This window comes from Emys orbicularis, chromosome 4, assembly GCF_028017835.1.
Source record: "Emys orbicularis isolate rEmyOrb1 chromosome 4, rEmyOrb1.hap1, whole genome shotgun sequence".
NCBI lineage: Eukaryota > Metazoa > Chordata > Testudines > Emydidae > Emys > Emys orbicularis.
In genome coordinates, this window is record NC_088686.1 from 148,335,903 (window position 1) to 148,356,509 (window position 20,607).

The 20,607-nt window shown below is 60.3% G+C and overlaps 1 protein-coding gene across 1 annotated transcript; it reads left to right on the forward strand.

The window, feature by feature from the left end:
* The first annotated feature begins 402 nt into the window (after positions 1-402).
* MOV10 (Mov10 RNA helicase) lies at positions 403-17,612 on the forward strand. Its single transcript, XM_065403770.1, has 22 exons — positions 403-556; positions 3,459-3,555; positions 4,078-4,196; positions 4,610-4,848; positions 5,375-5,615; positions 7,251-7,323; positions 7,702-7,899; positions 8,061-8,215; positions 8,575-8,751; positions 8,872-9,019; positions 9,184-9,345; positions 9,884-9,987; positions 10,498-10,595; positions 10,923-11,042; positions 11,393-11,495; positions 11,903-12,020; positions 12,123-12,314; positions 12,816-12,890; positions 13,384-13,509; positions 14,946-15,034; positions 15,920-16,041; positions 16,568-17,612. The coding sequence occupies exons 1-22, from the start codon at positions 423-425 to the stop codon at positions 16,630-16,632; spliced, it is 2,955 nt and encodes a 984-aa protein (XP_065259842.1). The 5' UTR covers positions 403-422; the 3' UTR covers positions 16,633-17,612.
* The last annotated feature ends 2,995 nt before the right edge of the window (positions 17,613-20,607 follow it).

The following is a 20,607-nucleotide window of genomic DNA, read 5'->3' on the forward strand; positions in this document are numbered from 1 at the left end:
GTGAGTCCCTGCAGAGAACATTGCCCCAGCCTGGGCTCTGGGCTGAGCCCTGCCAAGCCCTTGCTCTCGCCCTGGGACTTTCTCAGAGTCTCATTCACTCTGCCTTGAAGAGGAGGCCCCTGAGCTCTCCCCCGCCCTTTGCAGCTGCTGCTAGAGGGGCTGGCTCCCAGGACCTGGGGGAGAAAGCCGGGTGCCGGCCCAGTGCTGTTCCCACCCCCAGCCCAGGCAGGGGCCTGGCTCCAGGATGCACACAGCCTCTTTCACTTTCGTTTCTGCCTGCTGAGAGTTTGCTATCATCCTCCCTCTTTGATAAGCACTTTGCTGGCAGATTTCACAAGCAGAGGCACTGGGCAGGAGCTGCTGAGCCAGGCCGCCCCACAGGACAGGAGAAGGTCTGGGGGCGAGCAGCGGAGCCAGAGGAGATGCCCAAGTTCAACTTTCGGGAGAGGAGGGAGTTTGGGGATCAGTTTGTGCAGCTCCTAAAAGACACAGGCAGAGAAGCAGTGAGCAGCCGGGAGGCACTGAGGACCATCTACAATGTGGAGTTCAGGACCAGGTAACAGGCAGCCCTACAGGGAGGGAGCGGGGTGCGGATGGCTGATCCCTCACCCCAAGAGCGCCCCATTGCCCAGGCCTGTTGCTAAGGAGAGCACCTTTCCTCGGCCACATTACCTGAGTCTGGGAGTAGCTGCAAGCCCCGATTTCTGCTTGGCACCCTGCGCGCAGGGGCTGGGGACAGCTGCAAGCCCCCCTGTATGGAGCATGGCCAGGGTGGGATGGGGCCGGCAGGGCTGTGGGAGGAAGTTTAACTTCAGGGCTGTGGCTGTCAGGAAGCCATCAAACTCCCAAGCAGGGAGAGGAGAGTCTGTGTCACCCCAGACCAGGAAGGAAACTCACCTAGATGTTGGGTGGATTCCTTCCCCACCCTGCTGGGGCTTGCCATTCTGTTAAGATCAAATCCAGGGCACCCCGCCTCTCCCCTGGCTGATGGGGTGCAGCTGGGGCACTGGCGCAGACCCCGACCCAAATCACTCGCTAAGTCAGGCCGGAGAGGTCAGCGCCTCCATCCTGGCTGGGTGGCAGGAAGCGGCGTTGGCCTGGGAAGCCGGGCTTCTAGGCTGGGTTTCTGCGCAGGCCCATGGCTGAACGGCTCCCTGCGTCCCGGGGTGAGATACTGGGCCATATCCTCACCTGGGGTAGATCAGCCCAGTGCTGCTGGCTTCGGCGCAGCTCCAGCCATTCACACAGGTGAGGCTCTGGCCCATGGCTGCACAGCTGACCCGCCAGCATCCCCTTTCGCAGGGCTGGCCAAGAGGGGCCCCCTGCTTTGGAGTGTTCCCCTGCCAGCACGACTAAGTCTGGCCCTGGGCACGTGACAGCCCCTGTTAATCATTGGCAGGGGCCAGTCTGCCAAATGGTCAGAAGGCAGCTAAAAATACATACCCGTAAATGAAATACCACCCTGACTTCCCCATCCCGAGCACTTGGGGAGCTGGGAGAGGATGTTTTCCTGAGAGATGGGCTCTATTCCAGCAGGAATGAACTCAGAGCTGTTCCTTGGCCGGTGTTCTACAGGTGCCAGAACAGATGTTCACCCCAGGCCCATCTGGCCTTGGATCTAGGACTCCAGGTCCTGGGGCTAAGTGCTGTGGGACGGCCCTGTCCTTGGGCCTTGGCTGGGAATGAAAGGAGCCCCTGCCAGCTCTCCTCTGCCTCCTCCCCTGCAAGCAGGCTGAGACACGCAGTGCTGGGGGCCCGGCTCCATTCGGATTCAGCGCCGGTTTCGACCCATCGCAGTAGTAGAGATGGGCCTTGGAACGGGACGGGGTGGGGCGGACACACAAACACCTCCCAGCCCCCAGGGCTTTGGGGTGAGCGTGGGCCTGTCCAGTGGGACTAGCACTAGCATTTGCGGTGACAAAGGGATGCCTCCGGCATCAGGGCACAGGCCTCTTGTGCCGTGGGCGGGCAGCAGGCTCAGGAGAGCTCATGGCTGTTGTGCAGCGACAGCCCTGCGCTGTCCAGGGCAGAGGGGCGTCTGCGGCAGGGCAGCAGAGTCTGGTGCACACCAAGGCCAGGCGGAGGCAGGCCCCAGGGTGCTCAGGCAGGAGCAGGTTGAAGTGTGGTTGCTGTCCCCGGCAAACACTCCCCTGCTCCCTCCAGGTAAGTGTTGGGCCTGCTGCCGGGGAGCTCTGCTCGGGCACCATCCCCGGCACGCCCAGGGCAGCAGGGCGCCTCTGTGGCCCTCATGTACTGGCCGGCAGCCTTTGCTCCAGCCCTTCAGACCCGACTTTGCAAACACTGAGCAAAGCTGCCAGGCCAGCAGCCTCATGGTCCCCTACCCAGGCCTGCGCACTATGGCAATTGGGGGCCCCCACCTTCCCTGTCCCCAGAGTGGGGTCCTGCCCCTGGGGGTTGGGTGTGGGGGGGTCGGTCTGTTGAGACTGAGTTCACCCCTCAGGGGAACCTATCCAACGGGGCTGGCCCAGCTCCCTGCTCCAGCCCATTGGTTCTCTCCACAACGTGTGGGCAGCAGGGCCCTACCCCTGCGACCCCCGCCACCATCCTGGCTGGAAAGTGTGTGCACACGCGCATGTGTACACGTGTCCCGCCCACTGGTCGGGGACCCCCTGAGATCCCCCCGTGCAAATGCACCTAGTGCACGTTGACGGTCCAGCCTGACCCCATCCCCCGGGCAGGGATTATGCCCTTTGCCCATGGTCACGGAGTGAATCGGTGTCATTGCTGGGGAGAGACCCCCCCAGGCTTTGCTCTAACCTCTAGCCAGGCTAAGGCACAGTCTGCCCCAAGTGCTGCCAGGCTCACCCGGCCACAGCACATTGAGGCTACCGCAGTCCCGCAGCACCAGCCCTGACCCCCAGGCCCTGGGCTTGTTTCCCACTGGAGTTCCTTGTGTGCAGCTGGCTTCATTGGCCAGCCCATCGCTGCATGAGCAGGGCCTGCTCCCAGGCGCGGCTGGATTTGCAGCTGCTACTAACTCCCGGCACTGTGAGCCCAGCCTGGGTTGCAATTGCTGGGGACAGTCGCCCCCCAGGGAAGATGGCAGAGCTTGGGGTGCCCATGCTGCATTCGAGCAATGCCTTGGGGCTCCTCGTGAGTTGCCCATGTGGCAGGCGGCGGCACAGGATTTGGTTGGAGACGATGAAGAGACCCCCCCACTCGCTGCAGCCGGGGCCCCTCTCCCCAGAGCAGAGCACTGCCCTGCTGCTTCCCGGGTGGCAGTGGTACAGAGCCAGGGCTCTCCCTAGCCCATTGCTCTCCTAACACAGGAGCAGGGGGAATGCCCCTCGCCCCAAACACTGGCATCGCCCTGCCCCTGCTCCTTTCCCCTCTGCGTCCTGTCAGCTCAGTCACTCCCTGGAGACGCGCCCCGGGCCCTGCGCCCAGGCTCTGGGCATCCCGCAGTCACAGACTCTCCCGCTCTGTCGTTTCTGCAGGAATGATACAAAGACGCCCAGCTTCTCCTCCATCCTGTTCACACTGGGCCAGAGCGGCCGGGCCGAGGTGCGGGGAGACTTTGTGCGCTTCGGGAAGGTAGGTGCTGCCCACGCGGCCCCCAGCTGCCTCTCGGCTCCCCGGGCAGACGAGGGCCTGGCTGCCCAGGTCTGTTCCCAACATCCCTGTGCCCTCGGGGAGCCCTGGGGCTCCTGTCTCCCTCGCTACGGGCAGGATTGTTCCCTGCAGGCCAGGCTCCAGGGCTGGGCTGGCTTGAAGTGGCTCAAGCAGTGGTGCTCCCTGTCCCTGGGCAGGCCGATGCATCTACAGCTCTCACTGCTGGAAAGGGGGGGTCCCAGACGCACTCTATTCCGGTTCAGCCCGTGGTCCCCTACTTCGTCCCACCCTGAGCCGGGCCTGGCTGCAAGGTGAATACGGGGGTGCGAGCTGCCGAGCCCGCCGCCATCAGCTGGTCCAGGGGGGTGGGGGGTGCTCCAGTGGGGCTGGTCCGACTGAGCCCAGGGACTTTGTGAGTCCTCCCTGCCCCAGCTTCTTAGGGGCTGGAAGCCCCCGCTCCCCTGCCTGCTACCACCCACCCGGACAATCGCTCTCCTTCCCCAGGTGAAAAAGAAAGTGAAGTTTAGAGATCAGTACTGGACACCCAGGCCAGAGGAGCCCCCCACGGACAACCAGCAGACGGGCACCGATCAGCCTCCCCGCAGAGGACGCGCCAAGGAGAGGTACCAAAGCCCAGCGGAGTGCAGCCTGGAGCCCCCCTCGCTGTAATAGGGGATGACGAGCTCCCGGACCGGGGTCGCCCAGAACATTGGCAGCTCACAGGCTATTCCTGGGCTCCCCTCCCAGTGGGACGGGGCAGCTGGGTGGGCGGGAAGGAAGCAGGAGTGCCTGCTCCACCAGCGCTCGGCCCGCTCTGCGGGCCTGAGCCAAATGCCTCTGAAAATGGACAGGAGTCTTTGCATCGAGGGCATTGGCCCAGCCCCAGAGCCCCGGCAGGGTCGGGACCCTGAGGGACTCCTGCCCAGATTCTCTGTTGTAACAAGGGGGAAGTGGCTCCTAGGGCAGCCCCGGCCGGCAGAGACGCGGGCCAGCTGGGACTGTACGCGCACATCCAACCCGCACCCTCTGCCCTCAGAGCGGAGTTCATCGGTGGGAAACATGGGGTGGAGATTCTCTCTGAGCACGACCGGGGGAACGGGCGCATCCGCTTCCCCGTCACGCCCAACGAGCCTGCAACAGTCAGCATTTGGGTTCAGAACAACGGCACAGAGGAAGTGACGCTGCTAGGGTACAGGGCGCTTCGGAAGCAGCGCGAGTTAACCTTCCACGATGAGAGCAAGGTGACCAGACAGCAGCCCCGGGTGTTGCAGCCAGGTAAGAGGGTCCAGCTTCCCCCAGGAGCAGAATTCTCCTTCACATCTGGTCCCACACTGACCTTCAGCAAAGCTGTGTGACTGGGAAACAGCTGCCGCTTTCAAGCCCAGAGGTGGCTGCATCACAATAGTGGGCAGTGTGTGGTCCGCCCTCTGTACCCCTTTCTCTGCACCGTCCTGGCTCCCCCATCTGGTGCACGCAGCTTTGGGGAAGCAAGCACGGCAGGTGTAGTTGCCAAGCCATCTGGGTATGTGGGCAAGGGTGGAGCGTAGGGGTGCGGAAGGAGGAACTGCAGGCCCTGCTCACATTCTGCCCTGCCAGCGAACACGGCAGCTATTCTCCCATTCCAGCCCCACATTCACAGACACTCACGGACAGGCGCCTTCCTGGGCATCTGAGTTAGTGCCAGAGACTTGGCAGAACGTTGCCATGGGGTGAAATGCCCAGGGCCCCCTGGGAGGGCGGGGAAGCATGTGGGGACCCCGGAAGGGGGAGCTCCCTGTTCACACATCCCCTTTGACTGCAGGAGACTCTTACTCGATCGAGGCGCGGTGCCTGACTCAGCACTATGGTTACTATCCTGTCACTGTGCTGTTCGAGTTCACCAAGGAGCAGGACGGGCCCTTCAGCATCGGGCGGTTCGTGTCGGCCGTAGCCAACAGCCGGCTGGCTGAGGAGCTGGGGCCCACTGCACCATACAGGCCTTACCAGGCCAACCTGAGGAAGACGGTCACATTCATCACAGAGGATGGCGTCCCTCCTGACAGGTACACAGGGGGAGAGTTGGGCCGGGCAGCTTGTGCCCAGCACCATTGGCTGAAGGGACGGATACGGGTGCAAAACTGGTTGGAAAACTGTTCCCAGAGAGTAGTTATCAGTGGTTCACAGTCATGCTGGAAGGGCATAATGAGTGGGGTTCCGCGGGGATCGGTTCTGTGTCCGGTTCTGTTCAATATCTTCATCAATGATTTAGATAATGGCATAGAGAGTACACTTATAACGTTTGTGGATGATACTAAACTGGGAGGGGTTGCAAGTGCTTTGGAGGATAGGATTAAAATTCAAAATTATCTGGATAAACTGGAGAATTGGTCTGAAGTAAATAGGATGAAATTCAATAAGGACAAATGCAAAGTACTCCACTTAGCAAGGAACAATCAGTTGCCCACATACAAAATGGGAAATGACTGCCTAGGAAGGAGTACTGCGAAAAGGGATCTGGGGGTCATAGTGGATCACAAGCTAAATATGAGGCAACAGTGTAAGACTGTTGCAAAAAAAGTGAAGATCTTTCTGGGATGTATTAGCAGGAGTATTGTAAGCAAGACAGGAGAAGTAATTATTCTGCTCTACTCCACGCAGATTAGGCCTCAACTGGAGTATTGTGTCCAGTTCCTGGTGCCACATTTCAGGAAAGATGTGGACAAATTGGAAAAAAGTCCAGAGAAAAGCAACAAAAATGATGAAAGGTTTAGAAAACATGATCTGTGAGGGAAGATTGAAAAAACTGGGTTTGTTTAGTCTGGAGAAGAGAAGATTGAGAGGGGACATGATAACAGTTTTCAAGTACATAAATGGTTGTTACAAGGAGGAGGGAGAAAAATTGTTTTTCTTAACCTCGGAGGATAGGACAAGAAGCAATGGGCTTAAATTGCAGCAAGGGCGGTTTAGGTTGAACATTAGGAAAAACTTCCTAACTGTCAGGGTGGTTAAGCACTGGAATAAATTGCCTAGGGAGGTTGTGGAATCACCGTCACCAGAGATTTTTAAGAGCAGGTTAGACAAAGACCTGTCAGGGAAGGTCTAGATAATACCTAGTCCTGGCTTGAGTGCAGGGGACTGGACTAGATGACCTCTCAAGGTCCCTTCCAGTCCTATGATTCTTTGTGCAGCTGGGATCCAACCCCATTCCCTAGCCAGGGCGAAAGCACCTACTGGGCTTTTATAGAGCCAAAGGGACCGTTGGCTCATCTAGTCTGAGCCCCTGGATAGCACAGGCTTGCCTCTGCCCCAGGACCCCCAGGCTGAGCCCAGTAACTTGTGTTTGGTTAAAGCATCTTCCAGTCAAGAGCTGGAGAATTCACCACGTCCAGTGGCTGATCCCCGGCTGTGTTACCCACTGGTGCCTTGTTTCCAGTTGGAATTTGCTTGGCATCAGCTTCCAGCCATCGGTTCTTGTTCTGTGCTAGATGAACGAGCCCTCTAGTTCCTGGTAGTTCCACCCCGGGGAGGTGACCCAGCCACCTCTCCATCTTCTGGGGGTGGAGACCCAACCACCTGGGTCCTGAGACCCAGTGTCCCCCTGCCTGAGCCCCCATGCTGGAGTCTGTCCCACCGGCTGGGCAGGGCGAGGAGCTCACTCCCGCAGAGCCCTGCAGTAACCCTGCATCTCGTCTGCCTAGCTCCCATCACCCCGAGCTTAAGCAGCTGATCCCGCTGGGCTTCTACAACTACCCGAAGGACCTGCAGGACATGGTCAACGCCGAGCGCAGCAGGCTGCGGTGAGTGCTCGGGGGGTGGGGTGGAGGAGGTTCACTGCACTGGTGGCCTCATTGACCTCCCAAGGAAGGGCGCCTTCTCCCGCGCAGCCATGGGGCCCAGCCCCCCCTTAGCCAGAAGCCCCCACCAGCCCTTAGCTGAGCTGCCCGGAAAGCAGGGCCTCAGGGTTCCTGGCGCTGGGGCCCGGCAGGGGTTTCTCCTCCTAGACACTAAGTCTCAGGGACACACGACAGCCTTTACTGGCCACTGCTCGCCCGGCCCCTTGCCTCTGAGGCCCAGACACGCCGCAGGGCACCTGGAGCTTGCTGCCTCGTCTCTTGTGCTGGCTAGCCCAGCCCCGCTGTGCCCGGCGAGGTCAGGATAACGTCTGGCTGGCACTGGCCCTGCAGGAAGTCCCTGGCGGCCGAGCTTCAGTTTGAGAACTACCAGGAGAAGTTCCAGCTGCTGCTGCACCTGGAGGAGCTCCAGATGGAGGTGGACATCCGGCGCTATGATATGCAGGACGTCCCGATGGTGAAGGACACTCAGAACAAGAGGCTGCTCATCCTGGAGGTGAGAGCCAAGGCCTGATGGCCGTGCCTGTCCCTTCAGCCCCCTCCTCTCATGTCTGGGCTGCCAGCAGGGAGGGTGGGGCCCGCAGGACAGTTGGCTGCCAGGGGAGCACAGCCAACCACACTCCCCACTGAACTGCCCCTTCTCTGCTCTGTCCCTAGGTCCCCGGCGTGGCAGAGAACCGCCCGTCCGTGCTGAGGGGCGATCACCTGTTTGTCACCCGGAGCGAGCAGCGCACCTTGTCCCAGCTCATCCAGTACAAGGGCTACGTGCACGCCGTGGAGCTGGAGAGGGTCAAGCTGGGCTTTTCCCCCAAGTGCGTCGCGCTCGGGTCCCTGGGGGGCTCGGGCCAGTGCCCGGGGTGGAGGGAGGGGAAGCTGGGCCCTGACTGGTGGCACCGAGGAGTCTGCGTGGAACAAGACTGGAGGGGCTGAGGCCAGGTCCAAGGCAGCTGCCTGATGCAAGCCAAGCAGCTCCTGCTGTTAGCGCTGACGGGTGACTACCTGGGGGAGTGCAGCAGAGGGGGAGGTGCTGTGCTGTGGGGCGCAGGATCGCCAGGCTGAGCAGGGCTGGGGGTGGGAACCACACAGAGTAGGGGGAAGAGTGGGCCTGGGCAGGACGGTGCCTGGGGAGGGGTGCCCAGCGCTCTGTCCAACCCTGTTCGCCCTTTTTCAGCCTGCTGGCGAGCTTCGTGAATAACCTGAAGTTCGATGTGATCTTTACCTTCAACCGGCTGCCGCTGCGGGTGCAGCACCGGGCCGTGGAGCTAGCCAAGAAGAGGAACCTGGGCGATGTCCTCTTCCCGTCCTTCTCGTACAGAGAGTCTCTCCTCCACGAGGGAGGCCGGCTCAAGTGAGTGCCTGGCTTCAGAGGAGAGGCACTCGGGGGGCTGGCTGTGTGGGGAGCGGGGTGGTCACACGCAGCAGGGCCTGGTCTTCCCCTCAGCACCTGCCCGGCTCCATTTCCCCTCAGGCTGTTTGACCGGAACCTGGAGACCAACCAGGAGCAGTACGATGCTGTGCAGCAGATCGTGACAGGGATGTCCAGGCCGGCACCATACATCATCTTCGGGCCGCCAGGGACCGGCAAGACCGTCACCATGGTGGAGGCCATCAAACAGGTGAGGGGTCCCCTGGCATCCCAGTCCAGAGCAATCACCTGGTCCAATTGCCAGAGGGGCCGAGCACTGGCACCCGGGTCTAGGCAGCTGGCCCACAGCCCCTCTCTCCCCTCCGCATCCATTTCCTCCTGCCTGGGCTGCTACGCTCTTCCTCTCCCGCTCAGGTGGTCACGTGCATCAAGGACTCCCATATCTTGGCCTGTGCGCCCTCCAACAGCGCCTCGGACCTGCTCTGCCAGCGCCTGCTGAAACACCTGGACAAGGGCAGCATCTATAGGATCAACGCCAGCAGCAGGGACTATCGCCAGGTGCCGGAGGAGATCAAGGTACGTGTGCACCCCTGGCACCCCAAGAGGCACCCAAAGAGACATCGCCCGTAGAGCTGGGCAGGAATTTCCTGTCTGAAGGATTTTATGAGGGCAGATGCCCTTTAGCACACTTCAAATTTTCCATGGGAAAATTGAAATTGGGGGTGGAAATCAGTTTTCCATTGGGAAAAATAGGACAGCCCGCCTGGAAGACTCCTGTCAGTTTCACTTTCTGCAGACAGGCACAGAGTGAAATTGACGACAGCTTCCCAGGCAGACCTCTCAAGCTGAAAAATGCCAAACGTTTTTTTCAAAACTCTCATTTCCTTATGGGAAGGGACTTCCATGTTCCAGCAGCTGTAGTCACCTCCCCAGGCTGCACGGTCGATAGGCGTCCCTGCCCTCCCTGCAGGACCCTCAGGTCACCCGCCAAGACGCACATGTCATTGCCAGTTGTCTCAGGGCTTCATGGAGGGAGAGGCGTCTGCCCCCAACTTCCCCAAGGGAAACACAGCTCCGATCCCAGACCTTGTCTAAATGCTCTTGGTGTTCGTAGCCCTGCTGTAACTGGGACGATGCCCAGCAGTGCCACGTGTACCCAAGCAAGGAGAAGCTGCAGCACTACCGGGTCATCATCACCACCCTGGTGACAGCAGGACGGTAGGAGGGGCCCGAGGCAAACCGCACCAGGGTGGGTCTGGGGGGCCCAAATCACTTCTGATGAATGCGACTGTGCTGGGGGAGCACAGTAGGGATGTGATTGGGGGGCACGTGGCTGTGCTGGGGGAAGAGAAGGGAATTCTTTGGGCAGGGTTTACCAGGGGAAGGGACGTAACAGAGAAATGTGGGCGGGGGCTGACCGGAGGGCACAGGAGGGGGGCACATCATCAGGTTGGATGTATTGGACACTTTCTGGTGTCTCCATTTGTAAAAGGGGAGGGTCAGCCCCTCAGATTCCGGGGGAGGAGTTCTCTCCCTGCCCAGTCCTGGGCATGGCCATGAAAGCCCCTGCTCAGGGAGGGGAGGGGGGCATCGCCGTGCTCAGGAGGGGGCCAGCGGCATGGGCAGGTCCCGCAGGAGGCCTCTGTGGAGCAGTCTGGCTATGCAGGTGGCAGGGCAGGGAGCCAGCATTGTACAGGCTTGTTCACTGCCTCTCCCTGTCCCCCGCAGGCTGGTAACGGCCCAGTTCCCTGACGGCCATTTCTCCCACGTCTTCATCGACGAGTGCGGCCACGCGGTGGAGCCGGAGTGCCTGGTTGCCATCGCAGGTGAGTAGGAGTCTGGGGATGGGAGCACTGCACCCCCAGGCATCGCCTCATCCACCCTACCCCACATGCCCGGGGCCTCGGACCCGGCTGTCTCACTCCTGCTCAGACAGGTGGCCAGCGCCTGCTCCTGGCGGTGGATTCCGGGCCCTGGATGCAGCCCCTTCTCTGCGCTGTAAGCTCGGGAGGAGCCCCCCCATGCTGCTCGGAGCAGATACAGCCGTGATGGGGCCCTTCGGCCGCTCCTCGCTGTGCAGGGATCAGTCAGTGACCTGCCTGGGCATGGATCTCCTACCCTGCTCAGCCACCTCAGCCGTCTCTCTGCCCCAGGAATTCTGACAACGATGGACCGGGAGACCAACACCAATGGGGGGCAGCTGGTGTTGGCGGGAGATCCCAAGCAGCTGGGTCCGATCCTGAGGTCCCCACTGGCCATCGAACACGGGTTAGGTGAGTGGAACAGAGGGCGAAGGCACCGGGTGGAGAGTGGGGAGTTCTCAGACACGCTGATTTGCCCCCAGCTCTCTGCCCCCCTCGTCTGGGCTCTGGGGCCACCTGGCTTTGCACAGCCACTGCAATAGCCCGTTAGTGACCCTGGGCACCTCTGGAGAGCAGGGAGAGGCCCGCTCCCTGATAAGCGGGTGAAAGTCTCCCCCAGGAGAGTCACTGAAGCTCCTGCCCCCTGCTCAGAGAGGCCCAGGCCAGGGTGTGACAGGCCGGACCCCGTGGGGCTGCTCGTAGGGGGCACGGTCCCAGGCCAGGGGGGTCGCTGGTAACCAGGGCATCACTCTCTCTTGCAGAGGTCTCGCTGCTGGAGAGGCTCATGAAGCACAACTCCCTGTACCAAAAGGGAGCCGAGAGCTACGACCCGCAGTTCGTCACCAAGTTACTGCGGAACTACAGGTGCCATATCCGCCCTGCCGGGACTGATGCTGCGGCGTGGGGGAGCCGTGGGGGCTGTCGGAGCTGGGCTGCCGGCGGCAAAGGCTTCCAGCCCCCGTTCTGCTGGCTCAGCCTGGGATGCTCGTGTCTGTCCATCTGTCTGATACCCACCTGCCTGGCGTGTGGCTCATTTAATAGTCACCCCAGGGCAAGAGGTGTTGGACGGAACAACCCGGATTCCTGGGTTCTGCCCTCCCTGTCCGGAAGCCTGGCCATGGCCGCTCTGTGCCCAGGGCAGAGGTCGCTGGGGCCCCTCCTGTTGCTGGTGAGGTGGGAGGGGGCCTCAGGGAAGCAAGGCTGCTGCAGCGCGGGTGAGTCTGAGGAGCAGCCGAGCACCCCTGGAAATGCTGTCGCTGCTCCTTCCCCAGGTCCCACGCCGCCCTCCTTGAGATCCCCAACCAGGAGTTCTACGACGGGGAGCTGCAGGAGTGTGCTGACCGCCTCATCAGCTATTCCTACTGCACCTGGGAGGAGCTGCCTACACAGGTGAGGACGGGGCGGGGAGCAGGCACCCAGCCTAGCCCCCATCCCGGGCGGGGCAGCACCATGGGGCTAGCTGCAGCCCTGACCGTGGCGCTCTCCCTCCAGGGCTTCCCGATCATCTTCCACGGAGTGTCCGGGGAGGACCAGCGAGAGGGTAACAGCCCCTCGTTCTTCAACACGTTGGAGGTCGAAGCCCTGGTCACCTACCTCAAGAAACTGCTGCAGAGTCAGGGCAAGCGGGGCCGCTCCAGGATCTCCCCCAAGGAGATCGGTATCATCTCCCCCTACAGGAAGCAGGTGAGATGCAGCCCGGCCCCCAGGGCTGCCTTCCCCACGCACCACGAGCCCTGCAGAGAGGCCGGCAGTCCAGCCCTGAGCTCTCCCATCCCAGGCTCCTCAGCCCCACACGCCATCTCCCTGCTGCACCCCATCAAGCCTCACTCTGCTGAGTATCTGGACAGAGTGTGCAGTGCCCCATGTGGGGGAACCCCCTTGGGGCGGGGGCCAGGAGCCCTGGGGAATTGCCCCAGACGGAGGGACCTGCCGGATGGGGCCGGGGAACCCCAGCAGTATTCTCTGGTCAGTCGCATGGGAACGACGCAGAGCAGAAGCCTGCCTGGCACTTGGCTGAGGGCGTTAGCTCAGTGAGATGGCGGAGACCGAACAGGAGGGTTAGGGCAGGACACGGCAGCCATCACAAGGGCCTACAGGCTGTGAGAGGAACGAGCACGGGGCTGGGAGCCAGGAGCTCCTGAGGGCAGCGGGAGTCACATCCACTCCTCCCTCGTCCCTCCCCAGGTAGAGAAGATCAGACAAGCCATCACCAAAAAGGACGGAGACCTGATGAAGCTCCCAGACATCAAGGAGCTGAAGGTAAGTCCCTCCCACCCCCCATCCCTCTGGCCACACCTGGAGTAATGGCTACGGCCCGGCAGCTACGCCAACAGCCACACCCAGCCTGAGGGCAGACTGTCCCTGCTCAGCGGTGGCACTCGCTTGGCGCTGGGCCGGGGGGCAGCTCTCCGCCAGGAGACACCAGGCCAGCCTGGAGCCCTCCATCCCTTGGGCTTGCAGGGCAGAGTGCTCCGGCCATGCGGAGAGGGCACCTGTGGCCTGCATCCCCTGGGGAGAAGAGGGGCCCTGCATCTCCTTTGTGAGCCCTGTAGCCAGAGCACCGGGGCGAGACAGGCTCCATCCAGCTCCCGCATCGGCCAGAGTCGCAAAAGCAGGGGAGGAGGTTGGGGGGACGCTCTGCCCCGCAGGGTCCCTGCACAGCTGGGTGTGCGACCGGCTCTGGGGGAGGCGGGGGTGTGCGAGGGAGGCTGCCGACGGGGGATGGAGATCCCTGCCCTCTGCTCCCTGCTAGGTGGGATCCGTGGAGGAGTTCCAGGGCCAGGAGCGGCGTGTGCTCCTCATCTCCACCGTGCGCAGCTGCACCGAGTACCTCAGCATGGACGAAGATTTCAAACTGGGCTTCCTCAAGAACCCCAAGGTAGGCGCCCGCCCCCGATGCCTCTCTGGCCCCAAGGAGACTGTGGAGCCCTGAGGGAAGTCGCGGGCTCTCAGCCGGGATGCAGAGCTGCCAGCCATCCCCAGTCCATCTCCCTCACTGCCCGCCCCCCACCGCTCCCCCTGGTTTCACAGGCCACGGCTGAGTCATGGTAGAAAATGAGCTCCGAGCTGCTTTGCAGCCGTGGACAGGAAGCGTGGGCTAGTGGGCAGAGCAGGGCCAGGACTCTGGGTCCCATTTCAGGCTCTGCTAGTGACCGGCTGCATGACCTCAGGTAGCAAATCCAAGCCCATAACCTCAAAGCCCTCCAAGGCCCCAGTCACACAGCCCTTCCCCCAGCGCGCAGAGCCTGCCCTGGGGACAGCACCTGGGAGACACGCCTGCCCTTGCTCCAGGGGCCACAGGCCACTAGCCCCAGGACAGGAGGGCAAGTGAGGCTGCGCTCGCAGTAGGGCCCGTTCCCCAGCTCCCGTGCGGCGGTCGGGGGCGCTAGAACCCCACGGCTCCGGCATTCCCCCCCTTGCATCCAAAGCCCGGGGCAGAGCCGGCTCCCACAGGGCCAGGCTGCCTAGCACCCAGGTCAGTCCCGCAGGCCTGGCCTCCCGCACAGACAAACCAGCTTGCTCCGCCGGGGAGCCAGGAATCCTCCCAGCCCACCAAGCTCTCTGCTCACCTTGGGGCAGCTGCAGCTGCTTGTCCAAGGGGCCGAACGTCCGGCAGAGCCTGGAGCACTTGCGCCAGCTGAAGCAGACTGTGCCTGGCCCGGGCAGCGCGCTCTGGCCCAGGACAGGGCAAGCCGTGTGGCTCGTCAGAACCACTCGCTCCAAACCCTCCCTCGCACCTGAGCCTCATCAGCGGTGACGAGCGCTGATCCCAGCAGAGCCCTTCCCCACACCACTTCCTGTGGGGGCGGGGGTGGTCTGTGGAAAGGAACACCCTTTAACTCCTTCCTGTCTGGGCAGGAGGCTGGGCATGTGCGGAGAGCCCTTCTGCCCCTGACACGGTTGTGTGCAGTTGTCTGGCCAAGCGGGAAGCAAAGCCTGTGACCAAACGTAGCAGAGCTGCACGCGGGCCAGGCCCTTCTCAGGACACAGCGTTCCCTGCAGGTGCAGTGCCAGTGGGATAGACAGGGCTCAGACTATCAGATAGCCCTGCTCAGAGCTAGTCTAGTCAGCCACAGTGAAACCCACGCGAGGCCAGCCAGCCATGGAGCTGCACCCTAGGGAATCACAGATCCTAGTCCGGACACTGCCCCACCCCTCCCCATTAGCCCACTGACAGCCAGAAAGTGCTGGGGCTACGGACCGGCACTAGAGCTGTGGGGTGGGGCAGTCTGGGCTGGCTCTCCTGCCATCCTTGGGGGGCGAGGGAGCTGTTTCCTGCAGGGCGAGTGGCCTCATCCTGCTCTCTCTGTTTAGAGGTTCAATGTGGCCATCACCAGAGCCAAGGCTCTGTTAATAATCGTGGGCAACCCGACCGTGCTCAGCAAGGATCCTCACTGGAACACGTAAGTTGCATCCTGCAACCTCCTCCTTCCCTGTCCTCTGCCTCTTCCCAGGGCCCAGTGGGCTCCCCCGTCCTGCAAAGCAAGTGGACCCCTCCTCTGGCCTGCAACGCAGCACCCCGTTCGCAGGGGTTAGCACAGCACCTGCTGTACCATGCCAGGGGCCTTTAGGTGGCTGCTCGGACGCCAGCCTGCAACCAGGCCCCCTGGCGGTGGGAGCTGCTCTGAGTTCACTAGCAGAGAGTAGGGCTTGCACTGGGCTGGGAAGGTTGGTAGATCTGGAGGGGGCGACACACTTCTCTTGGGATCAGGACGGAGCCAGTGACCCAGCAGCATGCTGGGTGGGGGTGGGGGTGGTACCATCTTTTGAATGAGACGTTTAAACCCTGTTCCAAGCCCTTGCCACTTGTGGTCGTTAAAGAGCCCAGGGCACTTTCTGTAAGCGAGGGATGAGTGCTGGGGCCTGGTGAAATCCCAGCCAAGGTGTCACCCTTCTGCCCCTGTAGTTAGGACAGAAAGGGTAGCGTTGCCCTGCACGGCTCAGTCGCTGCAATGCTGCACCCCAGAACTTTGGGACAACAGTGCCTGTGGAAATGCAAGATGCAGCTGGGCCCAGAATTGCAGTGGTCACCGCCTGCAGCACAGAGACAGGTCAGGCCCTTCATTCTCCATCGCTGTGAGCTGACACGCGCTGGCCCCAGGCTTGCTCTGGGCAGGACCTGCTGGCTCTGGCAGGGTGCTCTCAGGAGCGGGTGGATCGTGCCATTGGCGTTTCTCACACAGGGTTGCAAGCTCCCCTCCGAGGCGGTCCATGCCCCGCGCTCTCTCCCTGCGCTGAGGAGGAGGGCCATGCCTAGGGCTAATGGCCCCCTTTGGTTGTACCTGCAGGTTTCTCAGGTACTGTATAGCGAAGGGTGGCTACACGGGGTACCCCTACGCTGAAGAGAGCCCGGAAGAGGATGCTCTTCTGGAGGAGCTTAGCTCCCTTCGCTTGAGCACGCAGTCAGCAGGTGAGAGCAGCACAAGCTTGCACCCAGCCTGGGTCCAACAGGGCAGCCCTCGCCCCAGCTCTGCGGGGGGTGGGATATGGCCTGGCTGCAAGGGCATTTTGAGACCCAGTGGCATGACTTGTAGCTCAGTCATGCCCTCTGCTGGTGTCCCGCTGATAGGCTCAGCCTGTGTGGGGGGAGCAGTGGGGGCTGGGGGGCACAGGTGTACTTTATGCAAAGCAGACAAGCGTTGGCCAGGCGTTCACTTCCCAGAATCCCCCTTTAGCCTGGCACTAGCGCCCCCTTGTGGGCAGCCTCGGGAGAGCGTCCATGCCGCTGCCGCACCTCTTTGGGATCTCTCAGGGTGACTGCAGGCTCCTGCCCCTGCCACCAGCCCTGACCTCCTTCCGGAGAAAGGAGGGAGCTATGGGGGGGCTCTGCTCTCCCCCTCCTGTGCCCTACGCAGACGCTGCCCTGCTCCCCACCCCCAGCCTGCCTGGGCACTGCTCTGGTACCCCTCTCACAGCTGGCCGGCGTCTCTCTGCAGGGAACCAGCTTGGGGAGAGCCACATCCAGCAGCAAGTGGAGCCAGCGTGGAGACACGAGCACTGAGGCATCGCCTGCAGTTCATCCTACTGCCATGTCAGCACCAGCAGGGCATCTCCTCCCTTACTCAGCAACTGCCCTTTGCCCTCTGTCTGGTCCCCTCAGCCACCTCACTCGCTGCCGGGGGCTTTCCAAGCGCACAGGGGTGGGGCAGAGGAGGGGAACGGTGCAGCGACTGAACTGGGAGCATAGCTCCGACTCTACCCACTATCCCAACGCCCACCTCTCACATGGACCCAGCCCCGTCTCCTACCCATTAGCCTGGCACCCACCTCTGCCCTAGTCTGGTCTATGTAGGCTCCTCCCTGTAGGATCTGGGCCCAGCCCTGGGGCCCGCTCGCTAACCTGAGCCAGTGCGATTGTGTAACTCTTGGAAGCACAAGGGCAGCTCGAGACGGAAACTGCTCTGCTTGGCCGTGTGAGGGGTTTGTTTGCACCGTCTCTCCCCGTCCCCTCTCTGGCCACTGTGGGGAATGAGAGCCGCAGCAGGAAGCCCTGCCTGTTTGCCGGCATTGCCACACAATGGTTTAAACGATTTTACATCCAATTTTTGGGAAAAGACTCTTTTTAAAAAAAAAAAAAAAAAATTCCCACTGCGTGGCGAACCTGACCGGCCCAAACCGGCCCTGCAGAAACCAGCGACACTGCGACGGAGAGACAGCCTCCACCTTGGATCACGTTTTCCACACATGGAGACCGGCTTTTGAAAATCAAATCATTGTAATAAAATTCCCAGCTACTGGTCAACCGAACACTCTCCTCCGAACTAGAGCCGTTTCCAGAGCCCAGCGGCAGGGCCTGGAGCCGCTGCCAAGTGGCTGGCTACAGCCCTGCTCAGGTGTTGCTGTGATACTGACTAACTGCTGGTTAGCACATGGGGACCAGCTGGGCTGTAGCTCCCTGGCCAACAGGCCCCGTGCACTGCACTGCCCTGCCCTGCAGGCAAGCTGTTCGATGGTGCTCCAAAATAAAGGGTGAGGAAACCACTGGTGCTTGTCTGTACAGCTCTAAAGCAGTGTCTCAGCTGTCCCCGGGCGGCTGGGCACCGCTTCCAGGGGACGGGGGAGCCAGATTTGCATGTGGAGCACAATGCTGCCGGCAGAAGCCACGGCAGGGGGCAGCGCTGGGCATTGTTTACAGGGGAGGGATAATACGAAGCTGGGGAAGGGTCAAGTTGGGGGCCAGTATGTTCCCCCTTCCTGGAGTCTCAAGAGGCTTAGGAGATAAACCTGGGCTCATGGCAGGGGCAGAGGTAAGGTAGGCAAGAGTCACGTCACCGGGTGTGTTCAACTTTCCCTTCCCGGCCTTGTCTCTGCCTGAGAGAGAATCTCTCTGCCTCCCTCCCGCTCAGCTGCGGTTCATGCTCTGTCTGGGGCTGAGCGCGCTGCTCTTTGTGCCATTCACAGCCCCATAACTCAGCTAGTGAATGATGGGAGCAGCTGGTGCAGTGGTAGCCCGGGGTGCTGAATGAGGCACCACCAGCTGAGCCCAGCCTCTTCCCTTCCTGGTTGATTGCCTGCCAGGCAGACACAAAGTGGGCAGGGGGAGTGTTTTCCTTACGCAGGGCTGGGCTCTGGTGCATCTCCTGGCTTTTCTCATGGGCTGGAGCTATTCGTGTGAGGGAGTTCAGAGTCTGGTCAGGGATTCCCAGGCTGGCTGGCTACATCACTCCTCTGGGGCTCAGCTGGAACCCAAAGTCTTTGTCTCAAAGGGGGGGTTAGGAAGAAGGACTTGAAGAAGTGGCTGTAAGGGGAAGAGGCATGGGTTTTTCCACCTTGTGTGTAATGATGGGCTGGTCACAGCAGTTCCCTGTCTGCAACTAGAGAAGTCCCACTTGTTAAAGGACAAGCATGTTGACTACAGCACCATCTGTCAAGCATCAAGGCTCATCAGCTCTCCAATTCAGTGTCACTCTCATGACTAGCGCCAGTGACTTGTGAAAGGAGAAGGCACCTGAAAGGGGAAGGGCCTGTCTACGCTGCAATCTGGTGTAACTGCAGCACCTTTAGCCATAGCTGAACTAGCAGGGTTCCGACAGTAGGGACTTCAGCAGGGACCATACCAGCCCACCTTGGGTCCTCCCGCTGGCAGCGAGCCCCACTGCAGTGTGCTGTGACTGACTCCAGTTTGGTCACTGCTGCTCTCACAGCTCCAGTTCAGCAGTGTGGGGAGACCCTTGCTCGTAAGAGGCTGTGGCTCATGGGAGGTTTATGTTGAGAGCAGCAGTTATGGAGCACATGGTCTCTTTCCTTCGCTCACGGCCCTAGAGGAGCTGTGCATGGCCTGCCGAAGGCTAGGAAAGTGCTGCTCTGTGGGAACAGGCACCCAAACCAGAGAGGGGTGCGCAATCGGGCATCTCAGACAGTTCACAAATAATTAGCCCCCAAATGGGCAGGGGAGGCTATTTGAGAGTAACCCAGCACTGACAGGGCATTCACCAGTGCAGCAGACACGCAAAGCTATCAGGTTTGCCTTACTAGGCATTTGAATTGCTTTCTATCTCCACTCCTGCTGGCCACAAACAGGACAGGGCAACAGAAAGGGCTGTGCTGTTCCCCAAGGTGTTTTCTGGGCATGCTGCAATGTGGTATTTCTTCATTTCAAACATCCCCCTTCTCTCTGCTCAGAGGGAGGAGAGAGGAGACAAACTCCTAGTGCCCGAAAATCCCATCAAAGATCCCCTACTCTAAACCGAGAAGACAAACTCCTGGTGCCCGAAAATCCTGTCAAAGATCCCCTACTCTAAACCTGACCTCTTCCAAACATTCAGGCTCATGATGAAAGCAGGCGACAGCATCAGGATGCTCCAGGTCTATTTGCACAGCCTGAACGTACATGTGCATTTGCTCCCCCTCCTCAGTGTCGGGGAGCTAGGTAGCATTTCTAGAGTGTGTACAGAACATTCCCAGAGCGGGTTTCAATCAGAAAATGCCATTTCACAAAAACAAAACTGCCTGCGGGAATGCAGCTGCTGGTGAAATTTTATTTAGAAAACGTCAGAATGAAGTGTTGTGATGGTGCCAAAATGTCCCAACTGACATCAACACGGAACTGCTCTTTTTTTTTTTTTTTATAAAATCACTTTTTGAAACAAAGTCAAAATCATAACAAAATGTTTTGACTTTATCAAAATGTTTTTATCAGTCCAAAAGTCGGGTTTGGTTTTGTAGAAAGTTTCGAAGTGCAGAAAAGGGAAGAGATTTCAGTTTCCCTGTCATGTGAGCATTGGGTGAAATTCCACTGCAGAAACCCCTGGAGTACTGAGGGGAGTTCCCAGCGGAGAATCAGCATGAGGTTTTGCAGAAGAGAACTGCTGTTAGCTGTGCAGAACACACACCCACCCCTTCTTAGGGAAGAAAGTTGAGCCACCCCATTTCCTATGGCCAGCTTGGAACAGCATTCACAGGACTCTGACCAAACCACTCCTGACATTTCCTTTTGCCTTTCATCATTGTGGAATTCACCTCCCCAAAGCAGCTCAGTTTCCTTAACGTACCCAAAGTGCTCAACCCCATGCACTGGCAGGGGATGTATAATCCTCACGCATCCCTCCCTGGAAGTGTCACTCCCATCTTAGTTAGAGCTAGGCATCCTCTCCTTGTCCCAACAGGGCAGAGGTGGGGAATCTGCCTTGGTCAGTCAAGCAGGGCGATTAGAACTAGGGCTTGAAAGAAACTGAAAGATGCAATAGGCAGCCTTTGCCCCTCTCCAAGCCTTTTGCAAGGCGCTCAGAGTGTGTTAATGAAGCTTCGCACCATCTTGTGAAGCAAGTAGTTCTGACTCTTATTTTGCCAACAGGTGACCAAGGTAGGAGGCATAGTGCGTAAGGGCCACACAGCAAGTTATGGACAAAACCATGGAATTTCGTCCGCAAGAACCAAGAAGTCCTGACTGGCAACTCCCTGCTCTAGCCCCTCAACCCAGCTGCATGGCATGGGGATAAATGAAGGACATCCCCAGGAAGCTAGTGGAGAGGAGAGC

Excerpts from the sequence above, each read along its gene's own strand:
- MOV10 (XM_065403770.1), top strand. The coding sequence starts at position 423 with ATGCCCAAGTTCAACTTTCGGGAGAGGAGGGAGTTTGGGGATCAGTTT. Across the intron at positions 13,510-14,945 it reads GCTTCCTCAAGAACCCCAAG|AGGTTCAATGTGGCCATCAC; the intron begins GTAGGCGCCCGC and ends CTCTCTGTTTAG. Across the intron at positions 16,042-16,567 it reads CTTGAGCACGCAGTCAGCAG|GGAACCAGCTTGGGGAGAGC; the intron begins GTGAGAGCAGCA and ends GTCTCTCTGCAG.